We start from the raw sequence: 16,956 nt of genomic DNA on the forward strand, positions 1-16,956 counted from the left end.
GTGCGGCTCCGGCTGGAGCATGGTGATGTGCAGCGCGTCTTCTTAGAACGCTGGGGAGCCGGAAAAGCCCCTCTCTGTACCAGGGTGGACGGCACCCTCGTGTTCACCTTCTGAAGCGCTCGCTCGTCACCGTGGCGTGCGCGATGACACCACAACCACCACGTGTATTGTGCGCGGTGCTTTTAGCTCCACAGCGCGTGGATTTATAGCGTTCGTTTCATTTGTGTTGCTGGTGACTTTGTGTGTGTTTCATATCGAAATCGCCTCCAGTGCTGTTGCTGCTGGCGACAATAGAAGTTGTTTAAAAGTCAAAGTCTCTCCCCATGTCTCCCCCCTCTCTCTTCTCTCTCGCTGTGTTCAAGTGGAGCCTCTCTCTGTCTCTGAGTGGAGGCCAGAGAGTTGAGGACACTCGTGGAGAGAGAGTGGAGTGGTGGGTGAGGGGTGAGGTGGTGGTAGTGGTGGGGTGTTCGGTGTGGTGAGTGTGTGCTGTGTTCCCATGTGCGCATGCATTTAAGTGTGTGAGTGTGTGTGTAGTTTGGTTAGTGAGTGTGTGAGTGTGTGTAGTTTGGTGAGTGTGAGTGTGTAGTGTGGTGAGTGTGTGTGTAGTTTGGTGAGTGTGTGTGTAGTTTGGTGAGTGTGAGTGTGTAGTGTGGTGAGTGTGTAGTGTGGTGAGTGTGTGTGTAGTTTGGTGAGTGTGAGTGTGTAGTGTGGTGAGTGTGTGTGTAGTTTGGTGAGTGAGTGTGTGTGTAGTGTGGTGAGTGTGTGTGTGTAGTGTGGTGAGTGAGTGTGTGAGTGTGTGTGTAGTGTGGTGAGTGTGTGTGTGTAGTGTGGTTAGTGTGTGTAGTTTGGTGAGTGGTGTGTGTAGTTTGGTGAGTGTGTGTGTAGTTTGGCGAGTGTGTGTGTAGTTTGGCGAGTGTGTGTGTAGTTTGGTAAGTGTGTAATTTGGTGAGTGTGTGTGTCTTTGTGTGTTTGTGGTGTGGATATGTAGTTTGGTGAGTGTGTGTGTAGTGTGGTGAGTGTGTGTGTGTGTAGTGTGGGAGTGTGTAGTTTGGTGTGTGTGTGTAAATGTAGTGTTTGTAGTTGTGAGGGGAGCGGTGGTGTAGTGGTTAGTGCTATGCTGCGCTATGAACCTGGCGTCCCGAGTTTGATTCCTGCTCACGGCCAACACCAGTGACGAGTATCTGAATCGGTCCTGGGCCTCCCCTAGGTCGACTCAGCCTCAAATTAGTACCTGGTGTGGTGTGTCAACATCGCCGCTAGGAAGACAAAGGCGGCCGGGCGTGGTGTTAGCCACCCACCCCATCATGTGCCGTGACAGCCTTCATAGGTGCTACTCGCTAACAGCACTTGCCCCAACAGTCTGTTACAGGCTATACGGGCGATCTTTGTCTTTAAAATATAATCAACAAAATATTTAAATGGTGTAAACAGTCATAATGAGGGGAGGCGAGGAATGTAACCCCGGAGATGGAAATCAGCGAGATCCACAGTGGAGATATAGCAGGAACCCCCACCACTCACCCCCACCACTCACCCCTACCACTCACCACTCACCCCTACCCCTCACCCCCACCACTCACCACTCACCCCTACCCCTCACCCCTACCACTCACCACCACCCCTCACCCCTACCACTCACCCCCCTCACCCCTACCACTCACACTCACCCCTACCCCTCACCCCCACCACTCACCCCTACCCCTCACCCCTACCACCACCACTCACCCCTACCCCTCACCCCTACCACTCACCCCTACCACTCACCCCTACCACTCACCACTCACCCTACCACTCACCCCACACCACTCACCCCCACCACTCACCCCTACCACTCACCCTACCCCTCACCCCTACCACTCACCTACCACTCACCCCTACCACTCACCCCACCACTCACCCCCACCACTCACCCCCACCACTCACCCCTACCACTCACCACTCACCCTACCCCTCACCCCTACCACTCACCCCTACCCCTCACCTACACTCACCACTCACCCCTACCACCACCATCACCACTCCCCCCTAACCCTCACCACTCACCCCTACCACTCACCCTACCACTCACCACTCACCCCTACCCCTCACCCCTACCACTCACCACTCACCCCTACCCCTCACCCCTACCACTCACCCCTACCCCTCACCCCTACCACTCACCCCTACCATTCACCACTCCCCCCTAACCCTCACCACTCACCCCTAACACTCACCCCTACCACTCACCCCTAACACTCACCACTCACCCCTACCACTCACCCCCACCACTCACCACTCACCCCTACCACTCACCCCTACCACTCAACCCTACCACTCACCCCTACCACTCACCACTCACCACTACCCCTCACCACTCACCCCTAGCACTCACCATTCACCCCTACCACTCACCCCTACCACTCAACCCTACCACTCACCCCTACCACTCACCCCTACCACTCACCCCAACCCTCAACTCGACCCCTACCACTCACACTCACCCCAACCCTGATAGGATCGATCGGTGATAGTGATAGGATATATCGGTGTCAGTGATAGGATCGATCGGTTTTAGTGAAATGGGAGCGGTGGTGTCGCGGTTAGCAGGCTGGGCTATACAAACCCGGCCACACGAGTTCGATTCCCGCTCACTGCCAACATCGGGGACGATTTTCTGAAGCGGTCCTGGGCCTCCGCAAGGTCGACTCAGCCTCAAATGATTACCTGGTGCGGTGTGGTGTCAAACTCCACTGGGGGAGACAAAGGCGGCCGGGCGTGGTGCTGACCACCCAGCCGCTCGTGTGCCGTGGCGCGGGCCTTCGTCGGTGCTGGCTAACAGAAGTGTGCCCGGGGCCCGGGCGATAGGAGCCGGTCGGTGTGAGTGCTGCTCCTGCTGCTGCTGCTGCGGCTATAGTGTGTGTGGCCTGCACACCGTCCACAGGCGGGGGCTCCGTGTGCCCGGGTCCAGATCGGCCTCTGCGGATGGGGCTCGCGAAGGACGCTGCTGCCGCTGCTGCTGCTGGGGAGTTGGAGGCAGTCGCCCTCCAGCAACAGCAGAGGGCAGAGGAGCGACGCTCACAACAACGAGCGGAGTGCCACGCGTTTAGAACGCAGCAAGTTGGCACAGTGGTGAGCACAGGTGGTGCATCTGCCAGTCATCTCAGTCAGTCCACGGCATTTGGGTCTATTCCCTGACCTCATGCACCTAGCCTGGCACAGTGGTGAGCACAGGAGGATGCATCTGCCAGTCATCTGAGTCAGTGAGAGACGGTGAGGAATGTTGATTGATGGGCGATGGTGTTTGGTGAGGGGTGGTGAGGGGTGGTGAGGGGTGGTGAGGGGTGGTGAGTGATGGTGAGTGATGTGCCCTCACTACCATCATTATTAATCGTGCCACCATCATCCACACCACCACGAGCATGATCATCTAAATATCACCACCAAAATACAACGATCCCCCTTATAACCTGAACAGACTGTCGGGGCAAGTGCTGTTAGCGAGTAGCGCCTATGAAGGCCGGCACGGCACACCAGGCGGTAGGGGCCAGCACCACGCTCGGCCGCCTTTGTCTCCCCAGTGGCGATGTTTTCATACAACACCACGTACTCATTTGAGGCTGAGTCGCCCTAGGGGAGGCCCCAGGACCGGTTCAGATCATCAGCACTTGGTGTTGGCCGTGAGCGGGAATCGAACTCGGGTCGCCGCGGGCGGTGGTGTGTGGATGGTGGTGTGTGGATGGTGGTGTGCGGGTGGTGGTGTGGGGGTGGTGGTGTGAGGGTGGTGGTGTGAGGGTGGTGGTGTGAGGGTGGTGGTGGTGTGAGGGTGGAGGTGTAAGGGTGGTGGTGTGTGGATGGTGGTGTGTGGGTGGTGGTGTGTGGGTGGTGGTGTGCGGGTGGTGGTGTGGGGGTGGTGGTGTGTGGGTGGTGGTGTGAGGGTGGTGGTGTGAGGGTGGTGGTGTGAGGGTGGTGGTGGTGTGAGGGTGGAGGTGTAAGGGTGGTGGTTTGGGGGTGGTGGTGTGTGGATGGTGGTGTGGGGGTGGTGGTGTGTGGGTGGTGGTGTGAGGGTGGTGGTGTGAGGGTGGTAGTGGTGTGAGGGGTGGAGGTGTGAGGGTGGTGGTTTGGGGGTGGTGGTGTGTGGGTGGTGGTGTGAGGGTGGTGGTGTGAGGGTGGTGGTGGGTGAGGTGGAGGTGTGAGGGTGGTGGGTGATGGTGGTGTGGGGGTGGTGGTGTGGGGTGGTGTGTGTGGGGTGGTGGTGTGGGGTGGTGGTGTGGGGGTGGTGGTGGGTGGTGGTGGTGTGGGGGGGGGTGTGTGGGGTGGTGGTGTGTGGTGGGGGTGTGAGGGTGGGGTGTGGGGTGGTGGTTGGGGGTGGTGGTGTGTGGGGTGGTGGTGGGGGTGGTGGTGTGGGTGGTGGTGTGGGGGTGGTGTGGGTGTGAGGGTGGGGTGTGGGGTGGTGGTGGGGGTGGGGGGTGGGGGTGGTGGTGTGTGGGTGGTGGTGTGGGTGGTGGTGGTGTGGGGTGGGGGTGTGGGGTGGTGGTGGGGGTGGTGGTGTGTGGTGGTGGTGTGAGGGTGGTGGTGTGGGGTGGTGGTGTGGGGTGGTGGTGGGGGGTGGTGGTGTGGGGGGGTGGTGTGGGGGGTGGTGGTGGGGGGGTGTGTGGGGTGGTGGTGTGGGGGGGTGGTGGGGGTGGTGGTGTGGGGGTGGTGGTGGGGGTGGTGGTGTGGGGGTGGTGGTGTGTGGGTGTGGTGGGGGTGGTGGTGTGTGGTGGTGGGGTGTGGATGGTGGTGGTGGGTGGTGGTGTGTGGGTGGTGGTGTGGGGTGGTGGTGTGGGTGGTGGTGTGAGGGTGGTGGTGTGTGGGGTGGGGGGTGTGGGGTGGGGTGTGGGTGGTGGTGTGTGGGGGTGGTGTGGGGTGGTGGGTGAGGGTGGTGGTGTGGGGTGGTGGTGTGGGGGGGTGGTGGGTGGTGTGTGGGGTGGTGTGTGGGGGTGGTGGTGTGTGGGTGGTGGTGTGAGGGTGGTGGTGTGAGGGTGGTGGTGGGGAGGGTGGGGTGTGAGGGTGGTGGTGGGGGTGGTGGTGTGGGTGGTGGTGGGGGGTGGGTGGTGTGTGGGTGGTGGTGTGAGGGTGGTGGTGGTGTGGGGTGGGGTGTGGGGTGGTGGTTTGGGGGTGGTGGTGTGGTGGGTGGGGGGTGGGGGTGGTGGTGTGTGGGTGGTGGTGTGGGGTGGTGGTGGTGTGAGGGTGGAGGTGTGAGGGTGGAGGTGTGAGGGTGGTGGTTTTGGGGGTGGTGGTTGTGTGGATGGTGGTGTGGGGGTGGTGGTGTGGGGGGTGGTGGTGTGTGGGTGGTGGTGTGGGGGTGGTGGTGTGGGGGGTGGTGGTGTGGGGGTGGTGGTGTGGGGGTGGTGGTGTGCGGGTGGTGGTGTGCGGGTGGTGGTGTGGGGTGGTGGTGTGGGGGTGGTGGTGTGGGGGTGGTGGTGTGGGGGGGTGGTGGTGGTGGTGTGGGTGGTGGTGTGGGGGTGGTGGTGTGTGGGTGGTGGTTTGGGGGTGGTGGTGTGTGGATGGTGGTGTGTGGATGGTGGTGTGTCGGTGGTGGTGTGTGGGTGGTGGTGTGGGGGTGGTGGTTTGGGGGTGGTGGTGTGGGGGTGGTGGTGTGTGGGTGGTGCTGTGGGGGTGGTTGTGGTGTTGCGTAGTGGTGATGCGGGGTGGTGGTTTGGGGGTGGTGGTGGTGTGAGGGTGGAGGTGTGGAGTGGTGGTGGTGTGGGGTAGTGGTGGTGGTGTGTGGGTGGTGTGGGGGTGCGGGTAGTGGTGGGGGTGTTGGGGTAGTGGTGGCGCGGGGTGGTGGTTGATGGTGGTGGGGGTGGTGGTGTGGGGTAGTGGTGATGGTGGTGGTGGTTGGTGGTGGTGGTGTTGGGGGTGAGAGGCAGCAGCAGGAGGCGGAGTCGTGCCTCTACAAGAGTGACAGAGTCGCCACGACTCCGCCTGAGTCTTCACCGTCTCCAGCAAGCATGGAGCAGCCACCGCAGGTGAACTAACACACACTCACATTGACACTCATTTACACTCACTCACTCACACTCACACTCACTTACACTCACTTACACACACACTCACTTTCACACTCACACACTCACTCTCACTCACACACTCACTCACACACACACTCACTCACACACTCACTTACACACTCACATTCACTCACTCACACTCACTCACACACACTCACTTACACACACTCACACACACTCACATACACACTTACACTCACTCACTCACACTCACTTACACTCACTCACACTCTCTTACACACACTCACTTTCACACACACACTCACTCACACTCACTCTCACACACACTCAAACACACACACTCACACACTCACTCACACACTCACTAACTTACACGCTTACTCACTTACACACTCACACACTCTCACTCACAAACTCACTCACACACTTACACACTCACATTCACTCACTCACACTCACTCACACACTCACACACACACTCACTCACACTCATTTACACACACACTCTTACTCACTCTCACTCACGCAGAATCGCACACACTCACTCACAAACACACACTCAAGCACACACTCGCACTCTCTCACTCGCACTCACTCACTATCTCACTCGCCCACAACGAAAACAACGACACAGAGCCCCCGTAAAGGCTTTAACAGAGAGTCTGCGTTAGCCACAGACAGTGTTCGTACTGAAGATGCAAACACGCGCTGATGATGATGACGACGACGACGACTACACGTGGGCCTCGTCTTTGAGACGGATCGGTCTGCACCAGAGTCCGAGTCTCCACAAGGCTCTCGTCTCTGGTGTAGACAAGTCAGTTTCAAAGTCAATGCCAGATGTGATTGTCAGGGCTTTTGATTTGTTTGCATGTTCACCACGGGTACTGTGCGCGGATAACACAGCAACTTGCAAAAGGTCGAATCTGTTTTGTGTTTGAACATCTTGACACCTCCTGGTTTATTGCCAGAAAGAGTAAAACCTACTCTTTTTTCTCTCAAATATATTACGTTTCATCAAAAAGGGACCAGTTGTTCAACTCATAGATGAGAAGAAATGTGATGCATTTCACTTTGTAGCACTGTGAAAATAAACATGACCGTAAATTAAACAAAATAAATGGACATGAAGAGATACAAAATCTGTTTCATTTTCACTTTCATTGAGTCCTGATGCTGGCTTGTCGGAATGGGTGCAATGAGTCACCACAATTATACACACACAGATAGACAGACACACACACAGATAGACAGACACACACACAGCACACACACGCAAAGATCCCCTTGTAGCCTTAACAGACTGTAGGGGCAAGTGCTGTTAGCGAGCACCTATGAAGGCCAGAACGGCACGAGAAGGGGTGGGTGGCCAGCACCACAACCGACCACCTTTGTCTCCCCAGTGGCGATGTTTACACACCGCACCAGGTACTCGTTTGAGGCTCAGTCGACCTAGGGGAGGCCCGGGACCGGTTCAGATAATCGTCCCTGGTGTTGGATGAATCCGGGTCGCCGGGTTCATAGTGCAGCGCGCTAACCACGACACTGCCGCTCCCTACATACTCACTTACAAAGACAAAGATCCCCCGTATAGCCTTAACAGACTGTAGGGGCAAGTGCTGTTAGCGAGCACCTATGAAGGCCGGCACGGCACACGAGGGGGTGGGTGGCCAACACCACGCCCGGCCGCCTTTGTCTCCCTAGCGGCGATGTTTACACATCGCACCAGGTACTCATTTTAGGCTGAGTCGACCTAGGGGAGGCCCGGGACCGGTTCAGATAATCGTCACTGATGTTGGCCGTGAGCGGGATTCGAACTCGGGTCGCCGGGTTCATAGCGCAGCGCGCTAACCGCTACACTATTGCTCCCCATACTCACACACACACCGTCTCACACACACGCACACAGTCTCTCACACACACACCGTCTCTCACACACGCACACACACAAACACTCACTCCCTGCGTGAAGCTGACTCATTACATCTGGCGGAGGATCGCTCCGCTGAACAAAATAGTTCGCGGTTCAGTTTGCAAGTGCGAGGTTCGCGTTTTAAGTCGACGTTTACTAATATAAAACACAACTAATATAAAACACAACTAATATAAAACACAACTAATATAAAACACAACTAATATAAAACACAACTAATATAAAACACAACTAATATAAAACACAACTAATATAAAACACAACTAATATAAAACATATATTGCATGGACGCTGGTTCGTAAGTGCGGGCGTTCATAAGTCGGTTATTCGTAAGTGTGGGTGTTCGTAAGTGTGGGTGTTCATAAGTCGAGGATTGTCTGTACACACGTAAACATTTACAAATAATGAAACCACTGCGATCATTCCCTCTAACCCCCTCCCCATCCACCCCTCTGTGACCCCCTCCCCCACAGACACTCATTGCGAACCCCGAAATCGGAAGGGTGTCTGGAGGTCGCATCGTGAAGATGTATTTCATTGGCGCCGTGCTCTCTGCACTGGCGCTGATGCTGGTCTTTGCAGACAAGATTAGTTCAGCAGCAGCACAGGACGTGGAAGAGGAGGACATGGAGGAGGAAGAGCTGCAGCAGCATCATCATCAATATCACGATAATGATCATCATCAGCAGCAGCATCATCAGCAGCAGGAGCAGCAGCAGCTCGAGTCGGAAGCCGACCCGTGCTGCCAGGCTGAGCTGATGTCCAAGCTGACGAGTAGCTCCCACCAGGAAACTCGCAGCGAGCGGTGTCTGGCGGCGTGACGATGGTGGAGATTGAGGAGGAGATGGAGGGGGAGACATCGAGAGGGAGACGGTGTCTGGCGGCGTGACGATGGTGGAGATGGAGGAGGAGATGGAGGGGGAGACATCGAGAGGGAGACGGTGTCTGGCGGCGTGACGATGGTGAATGTGGAGGAGGAGGAGGGGGAGGAGGAGGAGACCACAATGCCAAGACACCACCACCAACCACCACCACGTGATGATGTTGAGCAGGACTTGAAGGAGGAATGGGTGACCTCAAGACCAAGCAACGATGGACCACCACCACAACCACCACCACCACCACCCACCACCACCACCACAACTACCACCACGATGCTGATGATGAAGATTGGGAATGTTCAACACCAGGCACGGGCGCTTTGTGTGTGGGGGGGGGGGGGGGGGGGAGTGGTGCAGAGAACGTGGGGAGCGGTGGCGCAAGTGGTCAACGCACTGAGCCACGAACCCAGCGACCCGAGTTCGATTCCCGCTCACGGCCAACACCAGTGACGACGAATATCTGAACCGGTCTTGGGCCTCCACTAGGTCGACTCAGCCTCAAATGAGTACCTGGCGCGGTGAGACAAAGGCGGCTGGGCATGGTGTTGGCTACCCACCCCCTCGTGTGCCGTGCCGGCCTTCAGAGGTGCTACTCGTTACCAGCACTTGCCCCTACAGTCCGTTAATGCTGCACGGGGGACCTTTATCTTTGGTGCAGCGAACACACCGACGGGATCATTGTGAGCTCTCGTGCCAGGCGGTTCTAGCAATGGTCACTGCTGGTGGGTCAGGCTTGACTGTAGGGTCAGGGTCACTGCTGGTGGGTCAGGCTTGACTGTAGGGTCAGGGTCAGGGACGGTTGGGCAGGGTTTAGGGTGGTTCTCGTGGTAGGTGAGTTGGTGATGGTATAGGGGAAGGCGGGTAACTAGGAGTTGATTGGTTAAGGTTTAGGGTAAGTCCTAGGGGCTGGTCAGGGCGAGTACTAATGGCGAGTGGATAGGGCTGAGTGAGGATTAGTGGTGGGCGGGGTTCTCAATCGCAGAAACGAAAAACATCTATAATGTTTATAAACACATGGGGTTTGATGAAACAAAGTTGTAACTTAACTTAGTGCTGGATTATCCTAGTCGCTACGACTACATGTGTAGTAGCTACACCTGTAGTAGTAGCTACTACACCTGTATTAGTAGCTACTACACCTGTAGTAGTAGCGACTAGGATAATCCAGCACTAAGTTAAGTTACAACTTTGTTTCATCAAACCCCATGTGTTTATAAACATTATAGATGTTTTTCGTTTCTGCGATTGAGAACCCAAGGGGGGGGGAGGGGTGCAAGGCTTGCAGTAACAGGTGAAGAGCCACTGCACCAGAATCATGCAGCAGTGACAGGGGAAGAGCCAGTGGCACTAGAAGCATGCAGCAGTAACAGGGGAAGAGCCACTGCACCAGAAGCATGCAGCAGTGACAGGGGAAGAGCCAGTGGCACTAGAAGCATGCAGCAGTAACAGGGGAAGAGCCACTGCACTAGAAGCATGCAGCAGTAACAGGGGAAGAGCCAGTGGCACTAGAAGCATGCAGCAGTAACAAGGAAAGAGCCACTGCACCAGAAGCATGCAGCAGTGACAGGGGAAGAGCCAGTGGCACTAGAAGCATGCAGCAGTAACAGGGGAAGAGCCAGTGGCACTAGAAGCATGCAGCAGTGACAGAAGAGCCAGTGGCACTAGAAACATGCAGCAGTAACAGGGGAAGAGCCACTGCACCAGAAGCATGCAGCAGTAACAGGTGAAGAGCCAGTGGCACTAGAAGCATGCAGCAGTAACAGAAGAGCCACTGCACCAGAAGCATGCAGCAGTAACAGGGGAAGAGCCAGTGGCACTAGAAGCATGCAGCAGTAACAGGGGAAGAGCCACTGCACTAGAAGCATGCAGCAGTACCAGGGGAAGAGCCAGTGGCACTAGAAGCATGCAGCAGTAACAGGGGAAGAGCCAGTGGCGCTAGAAGCATGCAGCAGTAACAGGGGAAGAGCCAGTGGCACTAGAAGCATGCAGCAGTGACAGAAGAGCCAGTGGCACTAGAAACATGCAGCAGTACCAGGGGAAGAGCCACTGCACTAGAAGCATGCAGCAGTAACAGAAGAGCCAGTGGCACTAGAAGCATGCAGCAGTAACAGAAGAGCCAGTGGCACTAGAAGCATGCAGCAGTGACAGAAGAGCCAGTGGCACTAGAAGCATGCAGCAGTACCAGGGGAAGAGCCAGTGGCACTAGAAGCATGCAGCAGTAACAGGGGAAGAGCCACTGCACTAGAAGCATGCAGCAGTGTCCCCAATGCTTCTGCGTGCGTGGCGATCACGACCCTGTGGGTGGCAGCCGCGTCGCGACCTCGCGTGTTCCTGATCGCACTCTGACGCCATTCCCTTCACTCAGGTCGCGTTGTCCAACTCGCATCCGCGTCATAACCCATCAATAAAATGCCTTCCCGAAATACATTAGTGGCGTTTATGTCTTCAGGGTGCTTCAAACAAGTGTTCACGCTTCTGAGACTGTGCAAACATATTACGAGAGATGTGCCTCCGGGCTCTGGATGCTATCTGGAAGATCCCAGGCACGTGTTGACAATGATGGTGAACAAGTGGAGACTCTTTACACTTTGCTTCCTTCGGTAAAGTCACGTGGGTATAAAATAAAATAAATCGCGACGTTTCGGGCGCCTGGGTGAGTGGGTGGGTGACTGTGTGGGTGAGTGTGTGGATGAGTACCCTAGGGAGCGCACACAGCGCGCTCCCTAGGGCACAGAATAAATGACGAGACGTATCCGCAGTAGTGACATCTGTCCGGCGGCTGGACGAGGTCCCGCGTGAGAAACACGCGGAGTGACAGAGACGGCAGTCGCGGTGACACGGGGCGGCAGCAGCAGCAGCTACTGCTGGGAAGTTATCACTGAAGGCCCGAACCACACAGAAGTGCCTGGGGCCGACAAAGAACCTGAATCCGGCCCTGCGTGCCGGCGCTAAACCGTGCAGTGATACGGGGGTTGACCTCCCTGGCGCCGTGACCCTCCCTCCCACGTCCGTCCGCTTTGCCCGGGGCGGGTTGGAGGGCGCTGGCGAGAGTGGTTGGGCTGCCAACGCCCATGCGACTGGCCATCGCGAATCATCGTCCGACGAAGTGGATCATGATCACGTGGCAATGTCGAGCATTCTCTAAGCGCAACGTTCATTCTAAATGTGGAGAGAAAACCCGGAGAACTCCGAGAACCATCCACTCGGTCACGTGGAGAGACACCGCAAACTCCAAATACACAGCAGCAGCAGGCGTCAGGGTCGGGATCGATCCCACGACCTCCTGTAGACCAGGCGAGGGAGTTAACATCTCCTAGCCACCGTGGCGCCCCATGCAAGCTTGATGGGCCTCGGTGAGAATGATGAAGCAGCTACTGACGTCACATTCCAGTCGCTCGGTGAATCCACCCGAGAATGGAAAACCCCGAGACGGACTTTGTGACCAGGGTTGCGATTTCCGCATGGAAAATGCGGAAGGAGGGTTCAAATTTTCCCGCATTTTTGCTAAAGTCAACCGCAAACGGTGGAAAGACAACTCCTATGACCGCGCGCTTTTAACAACACGTTAATGCGTTCTATTGGAAAGGATACATCATGTACATGTGCTCGTAATCACGGCTCCGCATTTGAATAAAGTATGTAGTTCTTGTGCGGAAATGCGGAAATCATATATTCATTCCAATCAGTAACTCAAAGTCCTACGTGATGCTGGGCCTTGCATGTATCCTTTCCAATAGAACGCATTAACGTGTTGTTAAAAGCGCGCGGTCATAGGAGTAGTCTTTCCACCGTTTGCGGTTGACTTTAGCAAAAATTGCGGGAAAATTTGAACCCTCCTTCCGCATTTTCCATGCGGAAATCGCAACCCTGTTTGTGACCTCCTCAAATGAGCCTCGCCGAGTCTCAACTCTTCCTCAGGAGGATCCTGCCAGCTGTTCACAGCACCAGGAGGATGCGATGCTGCTGCTGCTGCTGTGCGTGCTCACAATGTACAGGGGACCGTCAGCATCGCAGGTCCACGCGCTGCGCTACGAACCCGGCGGCCCGAGTTCGATTCCCGCTCACGGCCAACGTCGGTGACGAATAACCGAACCGATTCTGGGCCTCCCCTCGGTCGACTCAGCCTCAAATGGGTATCTGATGCGGTGTGTAAACATCGCCACAGGGGAGACAAAGGCGGTGGGGGCCGGGCGTGGTACTGGCCACCCACCCCCTCGTGTGCCATGCCGGCCTTCATAGGTGCTCGCGAACAGCACTTGCACCAAGTCTACAAAAAGAGGCGCACGGGGGCGATGCGTCTTAGTCTTTGCTCCCAATTAAGACATCTGCAGGTAATTTTTCAGCATCGGGGATGTTTATGGCCAACATCAGTGAGATTGTGTGAGGGGTGTTTTCCTTGGGCTACGGGAGAAACATCTGGAGAAGCCGGCGGAACCCCACACAGAAGAGGAGAGAGAACAAACACAACTCCAAAGAGGACGGCGCCCGGGTCGGGAACCGAACCCAGGCCCTTCTTGCTTCGGCACAGTGGTGGTGCCACCACCGCGCTCCCACTCTGCCGCCAGGATGTTGTTTCGTGTAAAATTTATTGATATCGGGTTGCGTCAAAAACAATCATCCACAACGTCACATTGGCGAGGGCATCGCTCGCAACCGTACTCCAGAATCCGCAACGGAGACCCGCACCAGAGTTTCGTCGCGAGAGCCACGTGATCACAAATAATCCGTGTCGATTTTTTTTAAACAGCCGACACACGCAGCGCGCCTGTTAATAAGACACGAAATGAAAAATGTAATCGCATAATTGTATCAGCATGGTCACTGGGGGAAAACACCAACGGCTGACAATGGATCTTCACAAACACTGCCCAACATGGAAATCAAGACGAGTGACCCAAGCCGCACGCCTCACGCGAGAGTCGCGAAGCACGGCAAGGCGATTGTTCGGCTGCTATAAATGTCCACGCGATGAAAAGCCACACTCCTGGTTGAGCTGTCATTTGTGATGGCCAAGTCGCAGTGGGCTCTTCCTGCCAAATGAAATCGTTTCAGGCGAACTAAAAAGTCGAAGTGATTTGCTGCTGCTGCTGCTGCTGCTGCTCGAATGAGCAATGAGGCATCGGTGCCCATCTGCACTTGACAGCCCGGCAGGAGCAAGTGGGCGGGGGGGGGGGTCTATCCCACATGACCAACGCTCAGCTCATTACTAACACGCCCCCCCACCCACATCTCTGTTTAACGTTACCGTAACTTCATATTGTAGTTGAGCTGCGATCGGTCTGAACATGATCTCTGCCCGGGCCGACTAAGTGCTCAAGAGGACTCATTCTATTTAAACACCGATTTGTGTTTGTGCGCGAAATCCCTTCACATCTCGCGTCACGTCGCCGTTGTTTTCGGGGGGGCATTTCTATCCCCTCCGCCGCTGTCAACTCGGATCGATGGCACCGCCATCCCAGCGGTATCGCTGCACGCGGCAAAATTGGTTGGACGTCTGTCAAAATCGCACCCAGATCGGACTGTTTCAATTGCATCCGTAATTATTTTTTATGAACCGATAATAAAACTGCGTTCGACAACCAGGTTTGCTTTTTAAAAAATAATGTACTCGGGTACGGCCCCCCGAATGCCCGCACCGCGCCGACAAATTAATCGCCAACCCGTGCCGAAGCGATGTCAAGCTTTTACGAAGGTTAATTATACGATCAAGGTCTGCGGAATAGCTGCACGCACACACACACGCGCATGTACACAACAGCCCCGCTCTCACACGCACACACACACACATGCGCGTGTACACAACAGCCCCGCTCTCACACGCACGCAACACACACACGCGCGTGTACGCAACTGCCCCGCTCTCACATGCACGCACACGTACGCACACGCGCGTGTACACAACTGCGCACGCGTTATCACGCGCACACACACACACTCGCGCGCGTGTACACAACAGCCCCGCTCTCGCACGCACGTGTACACAACAACCCCGCCCACACACGCACGCGGCCGCCCCAGCTGCAGAGCTCTTGCTTCCAGCAGCTGGACGGCAAACGCGGCCACCATCGGACCATCGCGACGACGAGCGAGCGGCGTAAACTTCACGATAGGACAGGGGGACTTCGGCTGGCCTCCTGGACAGCCAGCAGGTAGCCCTAGTGATGTGGGGGGCCGACCCTTCGCCATCTTCCAAAGCGTGGGGTCGTGGGGTCGCGGGGTCACACACGGACCGCAAGGTCACGCCAAGTCACGGCGGGTCACGCCAAGTCACGGCGGGTCACGCCAAGTCACGGCGGGTCACGCCAAGTCTCTGCGCCAGCGACGGTGCCGGCGGGGTAGGGGGGCTCGCTAGTCAAGCTCCTTGAAGCGGGCGGCCGTGGTCTTGAGCACGTGGGCCTTGTACGACTCGGACGACATGCCGTAGTTGCTGCCGCGGACGCCCAGACCCGAGCCCTGGGGCCGCTGGGTCACCTGACCGGACAAGCGGGGGAGGAAGGGGGTGTCAGCTCCGATTCCGACCGACCGCTCCGTCAAGATGCCGCTTGAAGCACGCAACAAAGACAAAGATCTTGACTTTAAACTTTCGTGACTGCAGGAATTCATGTTCTTTGGTTCTTTCGGGAAAGTCACGGATAGAAAAAATATAATAAAATTAAAGTGAATAAAAATATAAATAATAAAAAGAAAACAATAATAAAAACAATTCCTCAACCACATCAATTCCATAAACCCAGCCATCAAATTCACCATGGAGGCAGAAAAAGGATGGCATGCTACCCCTCTTGGATGTCTTAATCAAAAAGAGACCAGATGGCCCAATGAGCCACTCTGTCTACGGGAAAGCCACCCACACTGACACCTACCTAAAACCTGACTCCCACCACCATCCATCCCAGAAGAATGCCCTCATCAAAACGCTACACCATAGAGCTCAATGTATCTCCGACCATGAACACCTAACCAGTGAACTCAAACAAGCTCTCAAGGCGAATGGATATTCTGACTACACAATCCACAAAACCATCACCCCAACCGTGAGGAACTAGCCATCTGAGGATCCAATCAAAACCATCACATAGCAGGGGTAACCAAAAAGATTTCCAAAATCATGAACAAACACAAGATCCAGGTCCGATTTAACACAGTAGATAAAATTCGTGATCTGATCCCATCTTTGAAGGACAAGATTCCTGACATGCAATATCCTGGCGTCTACAAACTAAGCTCTATCATTGGGGAAACTAAGCGACATGTCTCGGACCGTGTTCGTGAGCATAAGGCAGATTTGAAACACGGTAAGACCAATACTTCTGCCGTGGCAGATCATTATTTGAATGCGGCTGGCTCACACGAAATTGATTTCTCTAAGACGATGGTACGTTGCAAGCCTACTGGCTATCAACAAAGATAAGCTCATGAAGCCATCCATATATGCAGACGTAGACACAATTTCAACCGTGAAGATGGGTACAAACTCAGCAATCACTGGAAAGGACGTTATCAACCATTTCAAGTCATAACTGGCTGTAATGTTTCCATTTTAGACCTGGCAGCCCTTTAATTGGTGGAAACCCACCACCAGCGCCGTCGTTGCCCACTACAACCATCACTCACATTAGCATCAGCTGCCCGCCCATGCTGCTGACACTTGGGCTACGCCCATTTACAAACTCTATCAACAGTTTGCCTTTAGAGGCTGACCCCCCTTTTTCTGATGACGACCGCTTGTGTTGCGATCGAAACGTCGTGGTTTTTTTTTATTCACTTTATTTGTATTATAATTTTTCTATCTACGTGACTTTACCGAAAGAACCAAAGAATATAAAGACAAAGGATCCCCCTGTGGGCCCCCTCAGACTGTTGGAGCTGTTAGGGAGTAACACCTGTGAAGGCCGGCGTGGCGGACGAGGGGGTGGGTGGCCAACGCCACGCCCAGCCGCCTTTATCTCCCCAGTGGTGATGTTTACACACCGCATCAAATACTAATTTGAGGCCGAGTCGACCTAGTGGAGGCCCAGGACCGGATCAGACAACCGAAACCGGTGTAGGTGGTGGCCGTGAGCTGAATAGAACGCGGGTCGCCGGGTTCGTAACGCCACCGCTCCCCACGCGCACCAGAACCGTGTCGGTTATCACCAGCCACCGATGT

At 55.5% G+C, this 16,956-nt stretch overlaps 2 protein-coding genes and 1 long non-coding RNA gene across 3 annotated transcripts in view; 2 read left to right on the forward strand and 1 right to left on the reverse strand.

Moving 5' to 3' along the window:
• Window positions 1-5,869: 5,869 nt before the first annotated feature.
• Window positions 5,870-8,814, forward strand: LOC133356709 (ell-associated factor Eaf-like). The gene is made up of 2 exons (XM_061574351.1): window positions 5,870-5,990; window positions 8,400-8,814. The coding sequence occupies exons 1-2, from the start codon at window positions 5,973-5,975 to the stop codon at window positions 8,745-8,747; spliced, it is 366 nt and encodes a 121-aa protein (XP_061430335.1). The 5' UTR covers window positions 5,870-5,972; the 3' UTR covers window positions 8,748-8,814.
• Window positions 8,815-8,837: 23 nt separating this feature from the next.
• On the forward strand, window positions 8,838-11,230 carry LOC133356710 (uncharacterized). The gene is made up of 2 exons (XR_009756883.1): window positions 8,838-10,530; window positions 10,647-11,230. It is a non-coding gene; the product is annotated as an uncharacterized LOC133356710 (long non-coding RNA).
• Window positions 11,231-12,683: 1,453 nt separating this feature from the next.
• LOC133356840 (RNA-binding protein 10-like) overlaps window positions 12,684-16,956 on the reverse strand; it is a 39,125-nt gene continuing 34,852 nt past the window's right edge. Inside the window, exon 24 of the mRNA XM_061574558.1 lies at window positions 12,684-15,278. Coding sequence (XP_061430542.1) covers window positions 15,156-15,278 — 123 coding nt within the window. The 3' untranslated portion in view covers window positions 12,684-15,155. The remainder of the gene's footprint in view (window positions 15,279-16,956) is intronic.

Source organism: Lethenteron reissneri, chromosome 55, assembly GCF_015708825.2.
Source record: "Lethenteron reissneri isolate LAM-NWPU_2019-01 chromosome 55, ASM1570882v1, whole genome shotgun sequence".
In the NCBI taxonomy this organism is placed as follows: Eukaryota; Metazoa; Chordata; class Hyperoartia; order Petromyzontiformes; family Petromyzontidae; genus Lethenteron; species Lethenteron reissneri.